Genomic DNA, 8,761 nt, shown 5'->3' with positions numbered 1-8,761 from the left:
GCTGGAGGAGCCCTGGTGGGAGGTTGCGTCGGGGGCACGCAGCAGTTCAGGTACTCGCCTCCCGGAGCTTCCTCCTCATGCTGGGCTTGAAACAGGCTTCCTAACGGCTGAGCATCCCTCAGCCCCTTCCTTCTGTAGCCCCTTTTTTTTTCTTTTAACCCTGCCCCCCCGGGCTGTTTTCATTCTTAGTTTTTAATTTCCTTCTAGAGTTTTTTCTCTCACTTGATTTTCCTTCCTGTGTTTCCTGTCAGCTTTTCCTTGCCTTCTGCCGATGCCTCACGTTTTTGCTTGTAAACAAATTCTCTGCAGCCCAGTGAATATCTAATCTTCTATCCATCAGATTGGGTTTATTAGGGGATGAACCAGCAAACAAGAATATAAACACTTAAATAACAACAGAAATGCACCCGACAAAAATATATTTAAGGAAAGTAAAAAGATGGGTGAGRGAAAGGAGGGAATTGCTTGCTTTGATTTCAGAGCTTAGCTGTCCTCTGCAATCATCTAGCTTCTGAACTGTTGTCTTCCAAATTGATCTTACTTAAGGAAATGATGTTGCACCTCTGCAAAACAGAGGAGCTGTATGCCTTTTGGTGAAATTGTTTACAGCTCTGAAAGGCCTTAAAGACATTRTAACCATAGTAGAGCCTTTGGAGGGAAAAATAGCTGCAGTATTTGGAGAGCATCGCCCACTTGATCAGTGGAGCATCTCATATCATCCTGTCATGCAACATTGTAAAAGGACAAAAGTTAAATACCCTCTTTTCTACAGCCATTTCTCTTAGGGGTATGGGATTAAGGCAGCATTTGTCAGTTTTCCTGATGGCTTTTATACTTTGCTTTTTATGAATGCGTCTTAATGTGCTTTGCAGAGGAAATGTACAATGTGCTACTTTTAATGTCAGAGTTCAATGTTACACTATTGTGTTTTAGTAAAAGAWACTACACCACAATTGATGGAACACTTGGGAAACTGAACCTTGTGAGAACGCTGAGAAGGCTTGTGTATACTTATGATTTTGGGGCCTATATGAGRGGGCCTTTAATTTTCATCAGGCTTCATCAGTCTTACTTAGTATAAAAGTTGGTTGTCATAAGCTGATAAGGAGCTGATTGAACCTTGCAACTGACAGCTAAGCCAACAGCTTGTGTATGTTTAGTAAAAATGCTTATGGACACAAGTAAAAAGATACATGTTAGAGCTAACAGACTGGTCAATAGGAATGACTCAGAAGTCTGGGAAGGCTTCAGGCTAAGGTGATAGCTCATTCACAGAGCTGATCTGGCTAAAAGACAACTCACAAAAGGGGAGGAGAGGTTAATTTTGTAGTGTAGGAAGGTTTTACCAAGGCATCTGTTGTTTAGATTTTCTGCAGAACAGTGCCTTGCAGCAGAAGCAGGGCAATGTAGGGTAAGGTGACCTATATTGCAAATTCAGTAGATCTGAAGTTCAGGCTCTGCAGTACAGTCCCAAAATGCAATAAGCTTTTGGGGAGAGGGGAGTGGGAAGGGGGCRGGTGCTGCATTTGTAATGTAGAGACAGCCTGGAGAGGTAGGCAGTTCTAGGCAACTAAAAATTACTTTAGACTTTTTACCTTTTTTTTTTTTTTTTTCCTGACAATGTTATTAAGAGTTAAGGGATACCTGCAGCTCTGGCTGGACTGCAGATACCAAATCCTTCAGGGTCTTGGCAATAACAGCTGACTCCTTTGGAAGGATACTTAGAGAATATTTTGAGAGACAGCTATGCAAAAATTGTATGCATATGGTAAAGAAAAGAGAGATCCCTCCCTTAGTCTTTCATAGGCTTAAAAAAAACAGTTTTCTAAGCCTCTGCTTGTACAGCATGTGCTCTAAACCCCTGACCATCTTCGTAGCCCTCTGCTTTTCTCTCTCCAGTTTGTTATTTCTCCTATACTAGAGGTCCCAAAATTAGGTAACATAYTCCAGATACAGCTTCACAAGTGCCAAGTAGAGACACTTCCCTCAGCTGGCTGGCTATGCTCTTTTTGGTTACTTCTCGTGGCTGATCCATCCAAAACTAGGATTTGGAGGGTATGAGGAAAGTATAAACATAAACAATCTATTCAACTTACATGCAGTACAAGAAGCTATTTCTTCCCCTCTCCATTCTCCCCCCCAGAAGGAAATACCAAAGATTTGAAATATCTAGGTGCTTTGTCCCATTGTTTACTACATGTCAGATAATGATGATGAAAAATGTATGCAATTAGCTACAGTCCACTGAAGATGATTAAATTGATTAAACGTTAATGTGTACTGCATCTTGTGGACACTGTAAAATGCTTTAAAATCAGTTGACAAGAAACAGGACATCAGGGTTTACAAAGTACATGGTAAACAGGTACAGGAATATAGTTTCCCATTAGCTCTTGACACACATGAACATATTTATTTTTGTGAAACATTTAATCAAGTTCACTTAAAAAAATATTTTATTATCCAACTTCGTTTGTTGACATGTTTTAAAAATCATCTGTCAAAACTGTAGGTGCAAAACAGAAGAATTTGAAATGTATTTTTAAAATACGACCTCTGCCAAGTCCRTTAAGACTAGCGCTAGAATAAAAATTGACCACTAGAATATTCATCCCAAAACCTCAGCCCTCGGAAGTGCAACTTTTAGTTAGAAGAAGCTACATTTAAGATGAAATGTATGTGAAAGATGTTCATACTAACTTAAAGGAAGTGGAAACACAAAATATATATCCCAATAAATGGATATGTAAGTAACTCTCTGTCTTCTTTTAGCTGCATCATTAGAAATCATTATTTTAAGAATCTTTGTTAAAGATAAGGTACTTATGAGACATAAATGTTTACCCTCCTGTAAGTGGTTCATAGAATTTTTTTWAAAAAGCTGAAGGGATTATCCATCTAATTACCTTGTCACATATCACAGACTAAAGAACTTTGCTCAATAACTTCTTCAGGAAACCTTTAACTTTTAAAGGAGATTTGTGGAGAGAGTGGTTAGGAATTGCTGCCTCCTTACTAGTGTTGTTTAGTGTTACAGATGTCCCACATCATGTAACTGCAAGGCRGCAGTTTCTTTCTCTCCTTTTTAGAAGTTGATGTCACAACTATGTACGATCTTAAGTATCATTTTTTTTATACTGCGTTCAGAACTAGAAGTGAGAGGACAGAGGAGAGTTCATACTGGTGAAAGACACCATTTCTTTCCTCTTCTCTTCCAGAACAGAAAAAGCACTTCTCACAGCACTGTAAATGTCCATGTCTTGCCTCTAACCAGTGTGTCCACCCCATCTCCCGAGAGTTTAAGAGAGAAGACTGAGTTTCTACTTTGCAGACATTGTTCCATTTTCCTTATTTTCTGTGACCACTCCTTGTCTTTCATTCTCCATACTTTCTTTGTCTCCTTTAATCCCGTAAGTCAGCAATGTTCTCCATTGTCTGGAAGAGCCTATATGAGCCATGGCTCTCCTAGGTGGAAATGATTTGTAGCATCCTAAGACAGCAGGAAAAGACAGGGAAACTCTTCTGTGTCAGCAGTACAAATATGCCTGAAGTATGATATAATACTATGGATGGTGATTTGACAAAACTTGTGGGGTCCTTTGCATGCTCTAAAGCAAAGGATGCTATTGTAGGAAGTAATTTCTTTTGCCAGCAGTTTTCTCCTCTGTAGACTGGGAAGAAAGGACGCCAAATAGCATCAATTTGTATGTGTGATGTGCAGCTAGTAGGAAGCAGACTGTTCATTGCAGCACATTTGGTGAGCATTTTCTTGCTTGATTGGAGCTGGGGTCTGTTCGCTGATCTGTCTGTGGAAAGATTTGTCTTTTTTGGCTTATCTGATGAGTTGCTGTCACTTCTGATGAAAGCAGTGACTTGTACTCAAGCCACTTTTCAGATTTCTGATAAACAAGCATATCAAGTTGACAGCTGCTTTTTTCTGTAATTTGTGTTTTATTTCTTCACATTTACATACATCTATTCTGCAAACAGCTGAACATATCATGGGTGCTTCTGTGGACTTTATTTATTTATGAGCGTATGTCACATGTAGCCTCAGGATTTATAGTTACTTGCATATTTAATGAATAGAATTTGAAGGCTTTTCTTTTTAGTACAGCAGAGTGATTCTTTAATTCTATGTTTGTCACAAATACATCTTGTAGAGCAGATGCTGCAATAATTTTTCAGTGAACTGATCTTTTTACCTTCCCTGTTTTACATATTGACAGAGAATTTCTTGGGTAGCTGTTAAGGGAGGCATAGGTTTCTGTTGTAGATTTGCAAAAATAGTCACATAGAGTGCTAATTCTGTGGTAAAGTTAAACTTTTAGCTGTGGAATAAAAAGGAAAAAAAAAAGGATAACAATGCATCAAAATTTCTCTTTGCTTCAACAGAATAGTCCGAATTCTGGCTGTGTTGCTGCAATCACTGCCAACTTTTGCTTTATTTAGGAATTAGAATTTGGTAGTTTTAAAGAAAGACCTATCTGAAAGGAGTTTTCCCGCAAATTATCAGTAGAGCCATTTAGACTGTTGGAATACACTCTGTTCGGGGAAGAAGAATAAGGGAGACATTAATACCAGGGAAATAAATGAATCTTATTGTTCTAAAACAGTAACTCATGTTAGTTGGTATTACAGAAAAGCTAGGGAGGATTGCTTGCAATAATAGTATCTTGTTAATTTTTACCTTTTAAAATGGAAGAATCATAAATATTCTTGTTAGAGCAGCAAGTGCTGTTTTTCAGAAAATACAACATTTGTATTGTATTTTTATACCATGATCTCATATAGTCAGTGTCTCTTTGAAGACAAAGAACAAACCTGAAACTTCTCCTAGTATTTTGATTTTTGGGGGAGGCAATGGCTGAAACCTGAGTGAATTTTAAGCCTTTTATCAAAAGGTATACTTTAAGAAAGAAGTGAAGAAGGCAGATTCTCTCATGGATGAACTAGAACTACTTGTGCAAAGAATTAGTTTGATCAAAAAAATTTCACTAAGGTAGAGTTATGAATGCAGTTACATATTTTACTTGAATTAGCTATGAATGCGGTTACCTATTTTACTTCAATGCAAACAGCTGAAAGGAAGAGCAAAGTTGTGGAGGACTACAAGAACAAAGTTGCGCTTCTTTAAAGTCGCARCTTGAGTACTGTTATACTTGACACAAATCTTGATCTGTTTCAGCAGAGACTATTTAAATGAACTGAAGGCTAAATACTATATTCTCATAAAATAGCAGAAGTTAATACAGCTAATATAAATAGTAATATCCATCTCAGTTCTTGTATCTGTCTTCCTGAGCTAGTATCTTCATAGATACTATGTGGGGCTGCATCACACTAGTTAACTTAATATGGAGAGAATGGTCCATGTTGAAATCATATTTTTAAAGTGATGCTTGGCAGGACAATAAGTTGTATTATTCTTTAAATGTACATATTATGAAAGAGTAGATTTCTCCATTCCTCTCTTCATCCTGTCTTTACTAGCTAACATAAAATATCCATAGCAAAACACTTTTCAAGTAGACCAACTCCTCTTTCAACACCTCTTCATTTGATTGACATTCTTACAAATCTGCCAAGACAAGGCTAATACTGTTTTTATTTGTGGAGCATGTCAAAACTGCATTTATAATAGAAACRTATTTGCAGTCTCATTTGTTTTTCCACAGTAAGAGCCAAATTCTGGAGTTATACCRGAAAAGCAAGAGCAAAGCTTGGTCCCTGAAGACATGCAGTTTACCTTTGGCTCTTAGGAATTTGGCTATGTCTTGCTGCCTGTGATGGGCAACCGTTCATAAGCTAACCATGTGGATAGTTTTAGGCCTTTCCCCAATGGAAAGGACTGCTGTTGAGGTTCAAATTACTTAAATCGATTTTATTCTCAGAGATCACAGAGAATGATTTACCTTCTCCCTCCACTTTGAAGGCAGGTTTTAGATACAGTCCTTATAATGTGTAGCTTTCCAGAAGTGGTATCTTGGAGTGACTTGTTGAGATGTCCAGCAGGAATTTTCACAGGTAATTTAGTTGTGCTCCTAGGCTTTGGTTTGGGGATCCGAGTTGAAATTGAAGGACGGAAGGCATCAGTAATCTTGAAATAAATCAAGAAAACAAGTCATGTGTTAAGGGAGACAGTTTAGTTGTTTAACGTTCTTTTCCTGTTCATGTAACTAAACACATTGCTGTCATTTAGAATGGTTTATCTCTCTAAACTTCCTTTCCCTCCTTGATGCTGAGTGTAGCTTTTAGTTTAACTTTTCTACTTGATCATTAAATATCAAAGAATCCAAAGGAATTGAAATCTCTGCCTAACCAGAAGAGTATAAATTTAGGGCTTTTCTGGCAGCTATTTGAACAGCCATTAGGCCAACAATGACTGTGACTTTTTAAGAGAGATCAGAGGGGCTTCAGGGGCAGAAAACTGGTTATTGGGATATATCAGTTACTGCCCTAGAAGATGAATAAATGCTGCAGTGCAAAGGCTGTGAATGATGACTTTGAGTAAGCGCAGAAGCAAGTCTTGACTGCGCCCTGACTAGTAAGTAGAAAATACCTAGCTCTTATTTTACTGAGAAGCCCATTCTATGATAGTGACTGCAGTATACACAAAGTGAATGCATTTGTAAGAGAGAACTCTCCCTCCAGAATTCAGCATAATCATACTTAATTGGAAAAAGTAACTAGATAAGAATAAGAATAGAAATTAAAAGGAGTACTGAAAAAGGAGTAAAATCCTGTAAAGGTAAGTAGAGTGTTTAAAAGACACCGTATCAGAAGCTTGGATTAAACATGCACCACCTATCGCAAAATTTTTGGTTTGACTTTTTAAATATCCATTAGAGATAAGCAACAGAGTAAAGGAAGCTGTTCGCTGTTTGAAGTGTTCTTTTCTTAAAACAAACAACCGAACAAAGAAAACCCCATAAAATGGAAATAGTGTTCAAATGAGGACAATAGAAAACAGCACAGAAACTCTGGTGAGTTAAGTATGGCTGACAATGAGCTGGACCAAAACATTTTGTGAGAAAAAACTGAGAAGTGACCAAAACTTCCTGCCTGGCATAAGTAGTATTTTTTTTTCAGATGTATCAAAATGAAAAGCCTACTCTGTGTCTGTTTATAGTTGTAAATGATAGGGATTCTAAAAAGGATAAAGTCACAATGAAAAAGCCAACATCCAATCTTAAATGTGTTCACTGTGGAGGAATTTGGGTAAAATTCTTGCATCGTAACTATGCTTAATGGGGCCTGAATGGGGAAAAAGCACCTGGTATCTAGGTTGATAGGAAGCATAGTAATAAATCCCTCCAAGCCATATAGTATTTTCACAGGAGTTCTGAAGGACATGATGTTTGAAATTGCTAAATCCTTACCAGTGATGTGCAGTCTATCATTGAAATTGCTGGTCCTGCTAACAGAATGTAATGGCAAATTTAGCAGAAAGCTTCAGAAAATTCATATGACTTCTGTACTGGTTAAACTGTAGAAACAATAAGGAATAGCATGTTTATCCATATGATAAATTCTGTGATGAGATGTTCATGGTGCTTGTTGAGGATCGTACTGCTTCAGGCACCCGTTGAGATTGTTTCATAGCTACATAGCTATATGGAATCGTATTGTCTGGCAGATAGAGGTTATATSTAAATACGCTGATGAACTAAGCAGTGCTTGGGAATGTTCCAAAGCTTCTGTAAAAAAAGATGGAAATTTGTTTTCTGTTTAATAACTAGTAAGTGGATAGGAAACAGAATATGTAGTCAGTTTTCGTAGTGCAGTGGAGATACTCTCTGAGACCCACAGAAATCTGTGATACTCGGTGTGTTAATAGACTGGGAAGAGGGTTAGTACTGAAATGACGATGTTTGTGTATGATTTAAAATTGAGGGTATTARAAACCAGAGCTGACAGTAATTCCTGGTACCGAGTAACTAAATGATAAAAGTGTATATGAGGACAATGTTAACAAATGCAGAATAGTATATGTGGGGAAAGCTGGCTCACATACGATATCAAAATTTAATATATCCATTGCCAGTCAGGAAACAGAACCTGGAGTCACTRTAAATGGTCCTCAGAGCTCAGCAACCTCAGAGTGGTTGTCAAAAAAGGCAAGTAGCATGTTAGGAATTATTTGGAAAAGAACARGAGAAAACAGAAAACATTGTTTTCCACTCTATAAATCTAAACCAGGCCTACATCATGAATATTTTGCAGAATTTTGTACAAACATATCAAGAAAAGAGTATCATAGAACTAGTGAACAGAAAGGTGGCAAATATTACCAGAGTTATGGAACGGCTCTTGCCTAAAGAATGACTGTGTGCGCTAAAACTTTGCAGTCTGGAAAAGACATTATAGAGAGAAAAAGCAGAAGAAGAAATCTAGCATTATTCCTGGTCTGTTGATGGTGAATTGGGAATGGTTATTCATTCCTCCTAATAACAAACCTGAGCAGATGTCCACTGAAGTTATCAGAAGACAGGTTAAAGGCAAAGAAAATGAARTATTTCTCTTATAGATGAATTATGAAACTCATTGGGACTGGCAGTTGTTCAGGTGAAAGGTATAATTTGGTCTGGAGAGAATTTAGACTGATTCATGGAGTCCATGGACTGCTAAACAGAAGATGTGATGCAGGTTTTAGCTCAGGAGAGCTGTAAGTCTTAGACTGTGTGAAGCTGGATTTATTACTCTGTCCAGTGCTACCATTTTTTCATAAGCATTTATTACTGGTCAGTACTAAAGATCG

The 8,761-nt window shown here is 37.6% G+C and overlaps 1 protein-coding gene and 1 long non-coding RNA gene across 2 annotated transcripts in view; one reads left to right on the top strand and one right to left on the bottom strand.

The window, feature by feature from the left end:
- Position 1: 1 nt before the first annotated feature.
- CMSS1 (cms1 ribosomal small subunit homolog) overlaps positions 2–8,761 on the top strand; it is a gene marked incomplete at its 5' end in the record, with an annotated part of 243,070 nt that continues 234,310 nt past the window's right edge. The window contains one exon of the mRNA XM_085301479.1: positions 2–50. Coding sequence (XP_085157605.1) covers positions 2–50 — 49 coding nt within the window. The remainder of the gene's footprint in view (positions 51–8,761) is intronic.
- On the bottom strand, positions 2,193–7,419 carry LOC146597847 (uncharacterized). Its single transcript, XR_014895401.1, has 3 exons — positions 7,383–7,419; positions 5,916–6,100; positions 2,193–4,331 (listed from the first exon to the last, which is right to left on the bottom strand). It is a non-coding gene; the product is annotated as an uncharacterized LOC146597847 (long non-coding RNA).

Source organism: Rhea americana, unplaced genomic scaffold (assembly GCF_003343005.1).
Source record: "Rhea americana isolate MKP2758 unplaced genomic scaffold, rheAme1 scaffold_177, whole genome shotgun sequence".
Classification (NCBI taxonomy): Eukaryota; Metazoa; Chordata; class Aves; order Rheiformes; family Rheidae; genus Rhea; species Rhea americana.
The sequence above is the reverse complement of the archived record's forward strand: the minus strand, read 5'-3'. Positions and strand labels throughout refer to the sequence as shown.